This window comes from Macaca mulatta, chromosome 5, assembly GCF_049350105.2.
Source record: "Macaca mulatta isolate MMU2019108-1 chromosome 5, T2T-MMU8v2.0, whole genome shotgun sequence".
In the NCBI taxonomy this organism is placed as follows: Eukaryota; Metazoa; Chordata; class Mammalia; order Primates; family Cercopithecidae; genus Macaca; species Macaca mulatta.
The window spans coordinates 157,917,346-157,935,427 of NC_133410.1; the positions used below are offsets into that span (position 1 = coordinate 157,917,346).

An 18,082-nucleotide genomic window follows, 5' to 3' on the forward strand; every position below is an offset into this window, starting at 1 on the left:
AGAAGTTGTGGTGAGCCGAGATCGGGCCATTGAACTCCAGCCTGGGCAACAAGAGGGAAACTCCGTCTGAAAAAAAAAATTTAAAAAATGGAACAGAGTCCCTGCCTATTCCTATTCACACTAGAATGTAAAGTGAGCAATGGGATTGTTAGGATTGCTGTTTAATGCCTTTAACCCACACTGACTGATGTACATCTGTGAACATACTGTGCTTTGGGAGAAAGTAGTTAGTATAAAAATGGAAACTACATATTCAAGCTGCTTCATATTGGTGCACAAGTATACTGCCAACTCAAAAGCATTTTACAAATATATTATTATTAATAAAACAATAAAAATATTAATAGTTACACAGAATTCCGTATTTCAATTGTGTTTGTGCTTGGGATGGAAGTTGGGGAAAGGAATGAATAGGCAAGAAAAATCCTCTTAAATTTGAATATTGTGAGAAGAAATCCATGTTACAGGACCAGAGAAGTCTGGCTTTCAACTATTCTAATGGTTGCATTGATTAAGAAAAAGATAGATTTATAAGAAGACGTAATATGTAAGTCATAGACAATTTAAAAGATGTAACAAACCTGAATCTTGACCTTGCATTGTTTCTGTTTTTTTCCTTAATGCACTTTTATTTAATTTGGCTTAGCTATTTTAAAGATCATATTACTCTAGTCAGAAGCAGTGTTTTAGAATTCAGCTGGGTCACAGGAACTTTCTCACCACTCCATTCTAATTTGCAGTTTTGCTATAATAAAAGCCCTAAATATATTGCTACTGTCTAGATGTTTTATCTGAAACAAGTGTCCTTTGTAGTCTCAGAGGACTTTTCTATTTTATTTCCAGTAAATCAAAGTCTGTGAAGAGCTTCAGTTTTTATTAAGACATACCCTTCACAGTCCAGTGATTGCCAACTGTGGCAAGCCATTGACAGTTCATTTGCATATAAGTGATGGCTTCCATCAGGTAGTTGGCTCAAAAACACAATGGACATTTAGAGCATATCCAATATTTCTTGTTCTTTGATGAGCACCAAGTGCCAATTTTTATATAGAAACTGACTATTGAAAAGTGAAGGCTTCTTTTCCATGACCTTATACTGTCTTCTACAGCTCTAGAGTGAAATATTGTTACTGAACTTAATGTAGGATCACACCTCTAAAAGACATTCAGTAGCCTTACTTCAGTTTGCTAAAAATCAAGGAGTCAAATGTAGAAAACCCGAAACAAGAACAATCACATTTTATTAAACGAAAAGTGAACTTCCACATCCTGTCCCAAGCTGTCATAATCAGAACAACTTTTATATTTTTATAAAGTAATTGTGACATTATTAATTTTCTCTTATAAATATATTTACTACTTGGAATAGTGATTACACAACACTCATTAAGAAATCTTATATTTAATTTGGAAGTGCCTTTCATTATAACTCCATGATTTTGCTCCTAATGTTTTTGGAATAGCAGTGGTTGAAATCTAGCCAAATTTTTATCCTGATTATGTTTTAAAAAGGAGCAGGCTGATGACTTGTAATCATGCTTATATTCAACTTGTGTAATTTTTTCCTTTTTTAAAAAGTTGTGCATTTTCCGCTTTTTTCAGTATGTAAATAAAAATACTTTTAGCTTTAAAATAAAATTCAATTATCAATAAGGAGAATATGCATCATTAAATTTCACAGCTAAGCCAAATTCCACATTTTAACTTTAGCTAGTAATCACTTCCTCCCCCCACATCAAAGGTTTCTCTGTTACAATTTTCTGGTTAGAGCTTCATCATGATTTTTAGTGCACCTTGATTTTGGTTTTGGTGAGGCCTGACTTAACATGATTCTTGTAACTGGCTTTTCTAAAGAGTTAATAACTTCCATAGGTATTCTTATAGTAAACTCAATTGCATAAAAATAACCTGAGTGGTTTTGTTTGTTTAAAATCAAAGAGACTATTACAGAAGTAATGGATGCAAAGTAAAAACTGTGAAAACAATGGGACACTTGTCATGTAGTTCCCAGCTCTTTTCATATCTAGCCTCTATGCTATGCATAGACTGTCTTCCTTCAATTATTGTTCCTCACTTGTTTCTCTAATTCCATTCAAAATAGAGGGATGTGTAGATGGATGGATAAAATTAAATTAAAGATTCTTAAGAAAACTTTGCTTCAAATTCTTTCGGCACTGGGGCTACGTGCGGTGACTCATGCCTGTAATCCCAGCACTTTGGGAGGCTGAGGAGGGTGGATCATTTGAGGTCAGGAGTTTGAAACCAGCCTGGCCAACATGGTGAGACCCTGTCTCTACTAAAAATACAAAAGTTAGTTGGGTGTGGTGGCATGCGTCTTTAGTCTTGGCTACTCGGGAGACTGAGGCAGGCGAATGGCTTGAACCCTGGAGGCAGAGGCTGCAGTGAGCGGAGACTGCACCACTGCACTGCAGCCTGGGTGACAGAGCCAGACTGCATCTCAAAAAAACAAGACAAAACAAAAAAAACTTTCAGCACTAAGGCATATCAACTCAAGAATACTGTATATTGCTTCTCACCTTTTTACTTTAGTGTGAGCAATGAGTAGGGAAAAATAATACCATGACTCCACCAAAAATTAACACAGTTTAAAACAACCACTTCCAAAAACTTTACATGATAAAGGACATTATGGAAAACAAAGAAATTGTTTGACATATATGATTTCAATGAAACATCACACCTTTTTAAAGAATAAAATGAAAATCACACCTTTTTAAAGAACAAAAAAGATGAATCCAACAGTATTGTATACCAGATTCATGAGTTTTAGAAATAAGAATTTTAAAGTTTCTTTATGTTATTTATTGGTAATGGAACAACATAAATTATAGTCTAATGAAGAGAGTACTTGACACTATGCAGGTTCACTTCATTATGATAAAACAGATTTTTTTTATGAAGGAGATCAGATGAATTGTGTTCATCCAAAGATACTAGAAATTATAGATAAACTTGTCAAAGTTCTTTGTATATTCAAAGATTTTTATCCTTTCTTCCTACTGATACAGAATTGATCCATCTCCAATATTAACTTGTCTCTTTGGGTAGAGAGTTTTAACTATTACAGGTAATAATATGTTGGAAACATCATTCAACTTTACATGACTGATAATGTTGTCTCATTTTCCTTTCTCTTATGGAACTGGCCACCAACTTTCCAACAACCTGGATGTTAGCTCGTTTGAGTACTGGATGTCCATTCACTACAACACAAAACATACAGTTACATTAATACATTTTCAATTAATATGATAGTAATATATCATGCTTTTGAAATTCTATAAGTTACAGGAAACTAATTATGGTTGTGTTAGAACATGAAAAAGATTGGACTTGGGCTCTTTTCCTTCAGGTGTAGTGTGTTACCTTATATATCATGCGAAGAGACTCAAAGTTACTGTTAGACCAAAGCATTGATGGAAGGGATGGGTGAAACTGGGTTCCACTAATATACAGAATATAGTCCTCTGTATCTGTGGGTTCCCCAGCAATGGATTCAATGAACTACAGATAAAAACTATTCAAAAAAAGAAATTTCACAAAGTTCTAAAAGGCAAAACTTGAATTTGCTACACAAGTACTATGTTGAATCCACATGAGTGAAGAGGTGTGTAGCTATTGTATTAGGTATTATGTGTAACCTAGAGATGATTTAGAGTATATAGGAAGATGGGTATAAATTATATGCAAATACTAACCCATTTGATATAAAGGACTTAAGCATCTGTAGATTCTCATATTCGAGGGAGATTCTGGAATCAATTTCCTACCAGCCCTGAGGGAAAACCTTATTTGAAATAAATTAGATGCAACACATGTTTGCTTTTAAGACAAGCAGTATTGACTTTTTTACATTACAGTGTAATCAGTTCTGATAATGATATTTAAATTAACATAAGCCACTATTCATATAGATTGCTTGTAGAGATCCATCTTTATGTATAAAATGACTTTGCAATTAATAAATAAAGGGTATAGATTTACTGTGGCCACCATTATACAAAGAAATAATTTACAGATAGGGTAGTATATATTTGCTGTTTAGGTCCTATAGTTGTTATTAAACAAAAACATAACCAGCTGCCAAAAACCAGTTAAAATTATAAGAAGAACAATCAACATGGCTAAAAGGAAATTAATGACTTGAGGTGTTATAAGAAACAGGGCATTGTTTCTGGGTTAATGTATCTCCATATTGTTATTACACAATGAGTAAGGCCTTATAACCACAAGATTAAATTGGGCCACATTAAAAAAGGACCTGAATAGGCATTTTTCAAAACAGATATAAAAATGGACAATAGGTATATGAAAATGTACTCAACACCATTAATCATCAGGGAATGCAAATCAAAACCACAATGAGATATCACCTCAGACCCCTTCGGATGGCTATTACCAAAAAGTCTAGAGATAACAAACTTTAGCAAGAGTGTGGATAAAAGGAAATACTTGTACACTATTGGTGGGAATTTAGATTGGTGTAACCATTCTAGAAAACAGTATGTAATTGCCTAAAGTAATTAAAAATAGAACTACCACAAGATCCAGCAATGCCTCTTCTGGGCATATACCCAAAGGAAATGAAATCACCACCTTGTAAGATTATCTATACGTCCACATTCACTGCAGCATTATTCACAGTAGCCAAGATATGTCAGTGGACAAAAATAGATTAAAGAACTATAGCATATATATACAATGGAATATATTATTCAGCCTTAAGAAGAAGGAAATCCTGCCATTTGCCACAACATGAGTGAACTTGAAAGACATTAACTGAAATAAGCTAGATACAGAAAGAAAAAATATTGCATGATTTCACTTATATGTGGAATCTGAAAAAAAGAGTCAAATACACAAACATAGAGAATAAACTCGGTTACTAGAGGTGGAGGATGGAGAGCAAATGACGGAAAGTAGCTCAGGGATCACAAAGTAGCAGATGTTTAAGATGAACAGGTCTGGAGATCTAATGTACAACCTGAGGACCACAGGCAATACAATTGTACCATATTTGGGATTCCCACTAAAGATTTCAGTTGCTCTTGTAGCAAAAACAAAATAAATGGGAGAGATGATGGTTATGTTGCTTCACTATAGTATCTATTTTACTATTTATATGTATCCCATTACATCATGTTGTTTACTTTAAACATACACAATAAAAGTTATATTTTTAAACTGAAAAATTAGGCCACAGTAAGAGTATTTGCAAAACAATTAGTAGTTTTCATTCTTAGTGAGATCACAGGGAAAGGCAACCATGAATTAGTGTCCTAATCCTAATTTACCACAGCTATACTAGAAAAGCATGAGATATGCATGCTAGTTCTTGAAATGAGATCTTCAGATTAAGTGCTTTCCTATTATGAATTTCTTTGATAATATCAAGTGTATATTTCATCAAGCAAGAGATACCTAAAATATAATATTACTCAAAGGAATTAAAATAGAAAGAAATGTGAAAATAAGGGCCCAAGTTCTTGTTCTTAAACATTTCTGAGTGAATCCAGGTTTGTTACTCAATCTTAGTTTTCCTACTTTTGAAATTGGGGGTAATATCTATCTTGTTCAGTTACTGAAAGGACCGAAAACTATATGTCAAAAGATATATTTCAAGTAATACTTCATGAATATCAACTCTTCAATTGTAATGAATGTACCACACTAATGCAACGTGTTAATAATAGAAGAATCTATTAATAGGGCTGGGATGCAGGTGTGAGAGTACATGGGAACACTCTACTTTCCATTCAATATTTCTGTAAACCAATATTTCTGTAAAAGTAGAATAATGATAATACTAAAAGCTTATTAATTTAAAAACAGACATGTATCTGACAGTTTATAAGTATTTAAAAAATAGTTGCTGGATTATTATCTATCCTATGATACCATAAAATAAGCGTTTTAAAGAAATTTCACTGACAATTATAATATTATTGTTTCATAAACATTTAAAGGATAATTTCCTTTAGGAAGAATGAAAATATAAGTACACATAATACATCTTTAATCTTTAATATTTACAAAGTAAATGTTCTTGACCTTCATTTTTGTCATATGGCAGAATAGACTCAGAGAACAATCCTTTTGATAAAAACAAGTCAAATCCTGGATAATCTATTAAATGTATTTTAACTTCATTGCTAAGCTGGCAAAGAGGGAAAAAAATGCAAAAGCCAAAAACAAAGTGAAATCAGTACGCTTAGTAAATATTTGAAATGCCAAGCCAGTTTTTTTGGTCGTAGGTTGGGGACAGAGAATAAAGCATAGGATCCACCCAAAAGACGGAGTATATCATGAGAGCACAGTGGACAGTATATAATGAGACCACAGTGGAGGGCTGTGACATCAGAGTGAGTGGAAATGAGAAAGAGAGAGAGACATGGCTTGAGGGGTAGGGAGGGTGCAGGAAAGGAGGGAGAGAGGGAAAAGTAAAAAGGAAGAAAAAATGAAAAAACCTGAAGAAGGGGATATCAAGGAAATTTCCCTGTTTCCATAAGCTGGGTAGAGAGATCATAAATAACCCCAAAGCTGGCCCTTGTTTTGGTGTTCTAGTTCATGTCACTTGTGTGATCCAAAAATATCCCAAATAACTTTAATGTTTGTTGGTCCCCAAGAACAAATAAAAAACCTCTCTAGAGGAAAGTAACTTCAACAAAGGTCCTTAAAATATGTCATAAAAGCATATTTTATTGACCCACAGTGTGTTACAATGTAGTTTTCAATGCAAAAGCAGTACCTATAATAGTGGTATTTTAAAGTTATACAGATAGAAACACATGTAAAATATTAAATACCAAAATATTAATGATGAGCTTAGCTATAATTTAGCCTTATATTTTTTGCTTATCTACATTTTCGAAGGAAAATATTATTTATGTAAAAATAGCAATATTAGAGATTTAAGCTTCTAGATTGGAATGCATCGTAGAAAGTAATTTTTATTGTAGATAATTAGGAAATAATCAGAAACAACATTTTTGTTTCTATTTCAACAATTTAAAGAAATGGTTTGAAATTGTGAAAATGTTCAAATAAGATAGACAATATGCTGAATACACAATTTATAGGCTGGATTTTCAGAAATGGGATTTTTTTTTCTCAAAGGTTCAAAGTATGATTGTGTCCTATGTTTTCTTTTAAATTATCTACAAATTTTTATATTCGCAAGTCCGTGTTATTATTTTTCATGCAAATTCCATGACCTACTCAAGGTTATATATCGTTTCACACTATTGACTACTTCCTGTGAACAATTTAAAATTAATCTTTGTAGAGCAACTTGGAAAGAAAACAAACACAGATAATTTTGCAAAATAAAATAAGCATTTAGGTCATTGAGTATCTACTGAGTCCTGTTTGTTTAGATTCATGCTAAGTGCTATGGGGTGATATAAAGGGCACTAGCTGAGAGCTTTCTGTGTCTCCATTTCCTAATCAAGAAATAAACAAGAGAGGAAAACACTACAATTATTATATTACTCACAGTCATCTAGTTAAAAAAAATAAAGTGAACACACTACCTAACACGGTTATCAGGATCTGTGCATCAGATGATTATCATAATCAACATAAAGCAAAATATACTTCTAGATGGCAATTAATGTATATAAGCATAGTCAGCCTTCTGTACTTCAATTCAACTAACTGTGAATCTAATATTTTTGGAAAAGTACAATAAAAATAACACTAGAACAATAAAAAGCAAAAATTTAAAAATGCAGTACAATACATATCTATATGGTATTTACATTGTATTAGGTATTATAAGCAATCTAGGGAACATTTAAAGTATCCAAGAGGACACATGTATGTCATATGCAAATACTACATCATCTTTTATAAGAAACATGAGCATCTGTGGGTTTTGGTATGCTCAGGAGGTCCTGGAGTCAATTCTCTGTGTATACCAAGGCACTTATAATATGGTTTGGCTATGTCCCCACCCAAATCTCAGCTTGAATTGTAGCTCCCAGAATTCCCATGTGCTGTGGGAGGGACCCAGGTGGAGGTAACTGAATCATGGGGGCCAATCTTTCCCATGCTATTCTCATGATATTGAATAAGTATCATGAGATACTTATTCATGGGTTTCTGTCATGGGTTTCTGCTTTTGCTTCTTCCTCATTTTCTCTTTCTGCCACCATGTAAGAAGTGCCGTTCACTTCCTGCCATGATCCTGAGGCCTATAAGTCCAATTAAGCCTCTTTTTCTTCCCAGTCTTGCGTATGTCTTTATCAGCAGTGTGAAAACAGACTAAGACAATAAATTGGTACCAGCAGAGTGGGGCATTGCTGAAAAGATACCCGAAAATGTGGGAGCAACTTTGGAATTGTGTAACAGGCAGAAGTTGGAACAGTTTGGAGGGCTCAGAAGAAGACAGGAAAATGTGGAAAAGTCTGGAACTTCCTAGAAACTCGTTGAATGGCTTTGCCCAAAATGCTGATAGTGATATAGACAATAAGATTCAGGCTGAGGTGGTCTCAGATGGAGATGAGGAAGTTGTTGGGAACTGGAGTAAAGGTGACTCTTGTTATGTTTTAGCAAAGAGACTGGTGGCATTTTGCCCCTGCCCTAGAGATTTGCAGAACTTTGAATTTGAGAAAGATGATTTAGGGTATCTGGTGGAAGAAATTTCTAAGCGGCTAAGCATTCAAGAAGTGACTTGGATACTGTTAAAAGTATTCAGTTTTATAAGGGAAGCACAGCATAGAAGTTTGGAAATTTTGGAGCCTGAGTATGCAATAGAAAAGAAAACCCCATTTTCTGGGGGACAAATTCAAGCTGGCTGCAGAAATTTGCATGAGTAGCAAGGAGTCTAATGTTAATCCCCAAGACCATTGGGAAAATATCTCCAGGCCATGTCAAAGACCTTCATGGCAGCCCCTCACATCACAGGCCTGGAGGCCCCAGAGGAAAAAGTGGTTTTGTGGGCGGGATCCAGAGTCTCTGTGCTTTATGTAGCCTAGGAACTTAATGTCCCAGCTGCTCCAGTCATGGCTGAAAGGGGCCAACATACAGTTCAGGCTGCAGCTTCAGAGGGTGCAAGCCCCAAGCCTTGGCAACTTCCTTGCGGTGTTGAGCCTGTGGGTGCACAGAAATCAAGAATTGAGGTGTGGGTACCTCTGCCTAGATTTCAGAAGATGTATGGAAATGTCTGGAAGTCCAGGCAAAAGTTTGCTGCAGGGGTGGGGCCCTCACAGAGAACCTCTGCTAGGGCAGTGTGGAAGGGAAATGCAGGGTTAGAGCCCCCACACAGAGTCCCTACTGGGGCACTGTCTAGCAGAGCTGTGAGAAGAGGGTCACCTTACTCCAAATCCCAGAATGCTAGATCCATCAACAGTTTGCACCCTGTGCCTGGAAAAGCTGTAGACACTCAATACCAGCCTGTGAAAGCAGCCTGGAGGGAGGCTGTACCCTGTAAAACCACAGAGGTGGAGTTGCCCAAGACCATGGGAACCCACCTCTTGCATCAGAATGACATGGAGGTGAGACCTAGAGTCAAAGGAGATCATTTTGGAGCTTTAAAATTTTCCCCACTGGATTTTGGACTTGCATGGGCCCTGTTACCCCTTTGTTTTGGCCAATTTCTCCCATTTGAAATGGTTGTATTTACTCCCATTGTATCTAGGGAGTAACTAGCTTGCTTTTGATTTTACAGGGTCATAAGCAGAAGGGACTTGCCTTATGAAACTTTGAAACACAGACTTTTGGGTTAATGCTGAAATTAGTTAAGACTTCAGAGGACTGTTGGGAGGGCATGATTGATTTTTGAAATATGAGGACTTGAGATTTGGAGGGGCCAGGGTGGAATGATCCAGTCTGGCTCTGTCCTCACCCAAATATCAGCTTGAATTTTATCTCCCAGAATTCCCATGTGTTGTGGGAGGGACCCATGGGGAGGTAATTGAATCACGGGGACCAGTCTTTCCTATGCTATTCTCATGATAGTAAATAAGTCTCATGAGATCTGATGGCTATATCAGGGGCTTCTGCTTTTGCTTCTTCCTCATTTTCTCTTGCCACTACCATGTAAGAAGTGACTTTCACCTCCCACCATGATTCTGAGGCCTCCTCAGCCATGTGGAACTGTAAGTCCAATTAAATCTCTTTTTCTTCCCAGTCTCGGGTATGTGTTTATCAGCAGTGTAAAAACAGACTAATACAACTAATGTTGTTATATTTACATAGCAGAGGTCCAAGCTTGAACGTTAGTTTTGTGTACTTCAGAGTTCCTCAGAGGGATATGTCCAGAACACTGGCAGAACAAATCTTCTAGGGACCTCTGACCAACAAACCTTCTTGGGGAAAAACTTTTAGTAAGAGGAGAACGAGCTGAGTATTTCAGTCTTGTTCCAATAAGACAATGGCAGTTAGTAGAGTTGGATGATTTTATGTACTCTGGAATGCCTCTTGCTATTTTGCTTTGACTTTCCACTCTCTTCTTCCTCAGCTTTTCACATCCTCAGTAGGAAGACTTTGGCCTACGTTTTGTGAGAGGAAGTCCCCAGTGAGAAAATGGAAGTAACTGAAAAGCTATCCTCTTAAACAATGTCCTGGGTTGCTGAGAGCACAGAGCATCAGTGCTCTGGGATCAGGGTAACTATGGTAGAAAGCTCAGGAGAGGGCCTTCTGCCTTCTGCAGGTTGACTTGAGCCCATGTGGAATCACCACAGCATGGCCTGGACAGGTGTTAGTGGCAACAGCAGCAGCAAGACACCTTCATTAGGCTTCCTGAGCTCCAGAGTGACAGCATCAGACGTCACTTCAATGGGGGCAGACTGAAGTAGGGTGGGTCTGGGAATATGGAATTCCATGTTGCAGCCTAGAAGAACGTATTTATAAGTGCATGCAAGATATCCAAGGAGAATTTGTAGGATTTACTGCAGTTATTGGGATTGTTTTCATAGACAGCAGAGATTGTGACCATTTTTTTGACTATATATGTATCTATGTGTATGTGTGTGTGTATATATATATAGAGAGAGAGAGAGTTACGTAGTTTGAAGATTGTTTTGAAATACTAAACATTTGCTTTCCAACCCTCACTACTCCTAGGTCCTGAGTCTATCATCCAGGCAGTAATAATGGTTTCCTAAAGGGTGACTGGAAACAAATCACCTCATTTATTATGTTTACCAATTTTGAAACATGGAAAAAATTATAAGTTGCTAATACATATTGTATTTCTGAGTTTTTAAATAATCAGGTCCTTTTTTAATAATCTGCAAACATGGAAGACATACAGGTATTTAATAAACATAGTTACTTAAATTGAAGTGAATAAATTTGTGGCTTTCCATATATTGACTGCCCTCAAGCAGAAAAACCCAAGAACAACAAGGACAAGTGCATTTCAAGAAGGTTTTAAAACATAAAGCATAAACAACACTTTCAAAAGTTATGCTTCTGCTGGAATAGTATGACTTTGTTCAGAATGAATAGCATTCTTAGGATCCAAAATACCAGACAGAACCTAAAGAATTTAACACAGAGAGACATATGGTAAAGAAGATTATGTAATGGCATAAGAACCCTTTCCAACTTTAAGGAGATAAAAACTGAACTGGAAGACTGGAGAAGAAACAAAATAGAAGAGATTTATGAGATCCTGAGCTTTGTAAAATGACCAGGCACCCTCCTCCATTGTACCTCACCCCGGAGGAATAGAAAAAGAGAAATCTCAATGATAAAAGTCACATATTGTTTTGGGGAAAACCAGGAGTGCAGTTTTGTTGAAGGGGGCTATAGCAATAGCTCTGGGCACTGTCTAGATGATGAGAACCATCTAGGCTTACAGAACAAATCACAGCTCAAGGTGGTATAAGGAGAGCTACTGATACTGATGAGTTTCCTAAGGGGTATGGGAATTCTGACAAGGCTGACTGACTGGAAAAGATCTAAGGTCAGGATAAGAAGAGGACAGAGTATATTCATTCAGTTACTGGAATTATAGCAGATATTAAGAATGAATGCCAATTAATGGCTCCTAAGGTCCAGGTTGCATGATTTATGCTACAGAGGAGGCCAGCAAGGAGACAAGACTGCATTGAGGATATCTGCACCAGATGAAAGGAAATGAGAGAGCAGGCCTATTATAAATGGGTAACCAGTCACAGAGTAAGTAATAATAAAGAGTGAAATTAGATGGCATATATAAATAATAAGAACATCATAAAAAGTCAAAATGTAGCTTATAGAATACTGAAATAAAAGAAGTCAGTCTGATTACCTACAGGAAAATATTTTCTACACGATATACTTGAGTTTGAAACTCTATACACTGTGCAATCTGGAAATATAAGGCTCATCAAAAGTGATTTCAACTCGATGAAGGGCAAAGGGTAGAAAGGAGTTAACCTAAGTAATTCTGGAAATCAGTGTTTTGATTGGAAACTGGAGGCTAAAGACAAAATGCACATGGATACAGATGGAATATATATATTAGATAGATAGAGATATGTTTACAAATATGGGTTCATATTCATAAATATATTTCCTAGTTCTACTCTCTGAGAAGGCCTGGAAATAGTGACACTTCAGTAGCAATGAGCACATCCAGTTTCTAAATACTATTTTCCAAGTAAAAGAAACATGATTCCTTGGATAAATAGATGATTCCAGGGCTGGGATAGCAGCAATACAAGACGTGCCTGCAGAATTGTGTAGTGCCAGCAAGTAAGGAAATGCACAAAAGACAAAGAGATGGGTACATGTCAAAGAGGCACAGGAGCCAACCTGAAAAAGCTTCCAATCTCTAAATCTGGAAAAATTTGAGCAACAACAATAACAAAATAATACAGTATTAGATTAGAATTCAAAGTATTAAAGAAATATGCATGAATATGTACTAGTATAATTAATAAATAAATGGTGAAGAAAATTTTTAGTACAAAAGAATTCTTAATAAGTTTTGTAGATACCCCCACATCCAGAAGAAAACTTTAATTCCTGTCCCCTACCCCCACCCTTTGAGTGTGAGCTAGACTCAGTTACATGCTTTCATAAAACAGATCGTGTAAAGGGAAGGGGTAGCTTTATAATGAAGAAATCTGACAAACACTACTTTGGCCAGGTAATCAAGATTAATATCACCAGTGATAAGTCATATTGATATCATGTTCCCACTGATACGATGAGAACATTTCACCTCTGTGATATTCTTTCCAAAAATTTGTGACCCCAATCTAAGCTTAAAAGAAATCAGACAAATCCAAATTGAGGGACATTCTACAAAATACCCAATCAGTAATCCTCAAAACTGTCAAGGTCATGAATACAAGGAAATACTGAGAAACTGTCAAAGCCAAGATGAGCCTAGTAAGACATGACAAGTAAACACACTGTGGAATTTAGAATTGGATGCTGGAATGGAAAAAGGACATTAGTGGGAAAACCAGTGAAATCCAAATAAAGTTGAGTTTGGTTAATCATAAGGTACAAATGTTAGTTCCTTAGTTTTCACAATTATACCACAGTTATCTCCTAGATGTTAAAAGGAGAAGTAGGGGAGGGAATTTTGTATTATCTTTGTAAGTCCTCTATAAATCTAAAATTATTCTGAATTGAAAAGTCCATTTAAAAGGTGGTACCAACTTTTTTACTATATAGGAGAGCTATCACCAGTAGCCCAAACATTAAAGCAAAATAACAGAAATACAAAAGAAAATATCATAGCTCTAATAAAAGAGTACTAACAGTATAGTGGCTAGATACTAGACTTTTTAGACTGGCTTGTGAAAACCTAGGGTATAGTTTTCAACAAATTTTAGAAACATAATGGCAAAATATACTACTTATGACTGTTAGAAAGAAAGAGCCCTATATCAATCCTCTTTCCCAGTTAAATCGGTCTACTCCTCCATGATCCTACCTTCAAAACTTCCCATATCTCTTTTCATTGAATGCTTTCATCCTGCTTGCTCCATTGCCTGTTTCTTGGCCATCCTTCAATAGGAGGTTCAAGTTCATGTCTGTTTGATGAATTCCCAGGCATTAGTAACAACTTTGTCTTCTAAACTCTCTAATCTTTTTACTCTATGTCAATGTTTACCATTTTTAACATTATATTTTTCATTGTCCCCAAAAAGAGAGTGGAAAGTCCATACACTTAGAAAATACATAACAGCACAAACAACTAAATAAACCAAGCCAAATAAACAAACAGAAGAAGCTACAAGAAGATTTAGGGGATGTACTGATATCTACAACTTACTGTAAAATGCATTAAAAAAAAGATATGATTTGATGGGTGAATGGCAGAATGGATGTGTTCCTCAAGAAGTTCTTTCAAATTTCCTGTATGTATAAAAATTTTCACAATAAAATGCTGGGGAAAAACACAAGAAGTTAAAAAATATTTGAAATAATTTCATATTTCATCAATTGCAAAACAGGATTTGAAAAACTAATAATGACTAACAATGAAAAAAACTAATAACACTGAGAATAATAACTGCCATTTAATGTATTTAATTCTGTGCAAGGCACTGTGCTGAGTGCTGTACTTATATTATCTCAATTTTTCTGTTTACCAATACTTGATGCTATCATTATTATTATGAGAAACTAAGACTCCTATTAGTAACACGTTTCATTGAGCTATAGATAAGTCTTGATCCACATATGATTTCAGAAATGTTTACAACAACTCATTGGAAACCATAGCGCTATTTATATCACTCATTTTTTAAGGAGTTCCATGCTACATTGTATTGTTGTGTGCCTTATTATATGTATGCCCTGAATACAAACAAAACATCAGTAATTCACTTCAAAACAGAGGTAATTCACTTCCCTATATCACCACACTAAACTCTAGGAGAGTATCTTATAGATAAGTGAGTGTTTAGTAAATATTTGTTAATGCTTATTTTTGTTTTACAGAAATTATATCGTACTATTCACATTTTGACTTATTCACTCAAGAGGAATTTCTTGAAATCTATCCAAACCAACTAGTGTATCTCTAATTCATTAAGTAGTACATAGTATTCTATTATATGAATGGACCATAATACTCCTCTACTGATTAACATTTTCTTTGTTGCCCAGTTTTACCAACTAAAAATAATGCTAAAATAAGCATGCTTATTTATTCAGTATGCTCTTATTTCCATGTGATAAGATTTCCAACATGAAGTGCAGAGTCAAAATTACATATCATATTAATTTGAATAGATATTGCTAAGTTGCTATCTAAAACTCTAGGAAAGTCATATTTTTACCAGCAATGTGGAACAGTGCTTCTTTGCTTATGTCCCAGCCAGCAAGAGAAATTATTGCTTTATTTTGCTTTGTTTTAATTTTGGCCAATCTGAAAGCTGTGAATCTCACTGTTTTTTTTCACCTATTAGTAATTTTGAGAATCTTTGCATATATTTGATAGCTGTTGCAATTTTGTTTTGCAAATGGTTCCTCAATATCTTTTGCCTATTTTGCTATTAGATTGTCCCCTTGTTCTCTATTTTAAATAGCTCATTGTATCAAACCTCTGCCTTCTAAAGTGCAATTCCCCTTCAAATTATTTTTATAGATCTGTTTATATTATTTTTTACATAACAGTTTTGAATTTTATATACAAACAAAGTCATTTATCTTCTCTTTTATATTCTTTATTAAGGATATCTTTCCTGTTCCTAAATTGAATATGTAGCTCTTTAGATTGGCTTCCAAAGTTTTTATTAATTAAATAATTGTTTTGGACTTGTTGAATTTTATCAATTAGTTCTTTTAGTATTTAGTGATAATATCATATAATCTTCCTTCTTAAAAGTATTGATGTTATAAACCATGAGAATAGAATTATTAATATGGTATCATTCTGAAATAGAATATATTTGGTCTTAGTATATCATTCAATAGATGGCTGGACAACTTAACTTTTCTCCACATACTCAGTACTCATGACTGCTAAGGCAAAGAATACCCAACCATTTCCACCTTGTTAGAAACCTTTGGATCCTTCAGGTTCAATAATAACAAATCCACTTTCAGTTAATAGCTCTGCAGCCAGGTTTATATAAAAAGTAGCTGGGGCTGTTTCTATTACCTGGATCTCATTCTCTGCCAGTAGCTAAGAGGTGAGGCTTCCAAGAAGCAAGGACATAAGAGATGAAAATACAAGATCAATTTTAGGCCTTTCAATTTGAAATTCTTCATCATATTTCTTTTTTTGAGGCTTTAAGGGGAATGATTGGAAAATACAGGGTAATAAAAGTTAAAGACATTAGAGTCAATGTGAAAGGCACAAACACTTTGTTTTTTTTTTTTTTTTTGAGATGTAGTCTCGCTGTGTCACCCAGGCTGGAGTGCAATGGCATGATCTCAGCTCAGTGACCTCTACCTCATGAGTTCAAGAAATTCTCCCACTTCAGCCTCCCGAGTAGCTGGGATTACAGGCACCTGTCATCATGCCTGTCTAATCTTTGTATTTTTGTAGAGATGGGGTTTCACCATGTTGACTAAGCCAGTCTTGAACTCCTGACTTCAGGTGATCCTCCTGCCTTGGCCTCCCAAAGTGCTGGGATTACAGGCATGAGCCACCACACCTGGCCAGCACAAATACATTTCTCTGAGCTGACCTAGATCCTAATATTCCAAACAAATATATGAGATTAACATAAGGAAGAGGCCCACCTAAAAAAAGACATTTTTAAAACCTAAAAAAAAAAATGTACAAATGCATTTTATCCCAAATGTTCTACATAACTTAGTATATTCTTTAACCTTCATTTGTTTTATACCTTATCATAAAAGTGGTAAAGCATTACTATGATGATCTACCAGAAAATTCTCAAGCAAGAGCTTAATTATTTTAACTATGTTAGGAAAACAGCAGTGAAGATTTGAATTGCCAAATTGCCTGAGAAGAAATAATCATAAGAAAATTAAACAAGTGTTCTGATATATGTGCACAATGAGAAAAAGCAAAGAAGGTTCAAACCATCTGTGCTTATAATCTTTTGGGTTCTAATTGAAATCCAAATTATCTTAATGAGATTTAGATAGCAATGTTTAATAGACAAACTTTGCAAAGCAATATCTCACCAGAAAGTAATAAAAATCTTGCAATAATTTTTAAAATATTTATTTGTTCTTATTTATTAATTTAGGAGACAGGGTCTCATTCAGTCACTCAGGCTGGAGTGCAGTGGTGCAATCATGGCTCACTGCAGCCTCAGTCTCCTGGGTTTCAGAGATCTTCCCACCTTAGCCTCCCAGGTAGCTGGGACTACAGGCTGGGGCCACCACATCTATCTGGCAATTATTTTATTTTTGTAGAGACAGGGGTTCCCTATGTTGCTCAGGCTGGTCTCAACCTCCTGTCCTGAGGCAATCCTCCTGTCTCAGCCTCCCAAAGTGTTGGGATCATAGGCTTGAGCCACCACACCCCACCTATTGTAATATTTTTAGCATAGAGTTTATGAGCATGAACTTTGGAATTAGTTAAGACCGGAGTCCAAATATTGGCACTTCTACTTAACACCTCTGTGATTTTAAGAAAGAGGAACTTGCATTTCTTTATCTGTAAAATGAAAATAACAGAACCTACCTTCAAGGATTAGTATAGGAATTGAAAGAGAAAATATACATAAAGCACTTAATTTGAATATACAGTAATTTCTCAACAAACTTGAGCTGTTATTATTCCCCTTTTCCTCTTTTTTTGTCCTCCTCCACCCAGAGGGCCAATAATAGCTTATCATAATTTGCATATATATGTATATATATATATATACACACACACACAATACACATACTACACACACACACACACACACGTACGCACACACCCTTATATGGGGTTTATTGGGTTTTGTAAAAAGTGTGCTTGCTCTGTGAATGTACTTCCAGACAAGCAAACAACCCTCTATTCCAGTAAACTGACCACCAAGTTGTTTCTTCTCATCTTTCCCTGTAGATACGTTTGTGTATCTACCACTGATGCATCTACATTCAGATGTTTAGACCACTGAAATATATAATTCTTCTTTCACTCTGACAGGTTTCCAACACCCAACCCTATTCCTCCACCTCCACACACAGCCCA

General features: G+C 35.5%; 1 protein-coding gene across 1 annotated transcript in view; it reads right to left on the reverse strand.

Annotated features, from left to right (window-relative positions):
- Positions 1-3,108: 3,108 nt before the first annotated feature.
- The window catches only part of IQCM (IQ motif containing M), a 407,761-nt gene continuing 392,787 nt past the window's right edge, over positions 3,109-18,082 (reverse strand). Inside the window, 1 exon segment of the mRNA XM_078002318.1 lies at positions 3,109-3,224. Within this exon segment, the coding sequence (XP_077858444.1) occupies positions 3,109-3,224 (116 nt within the window).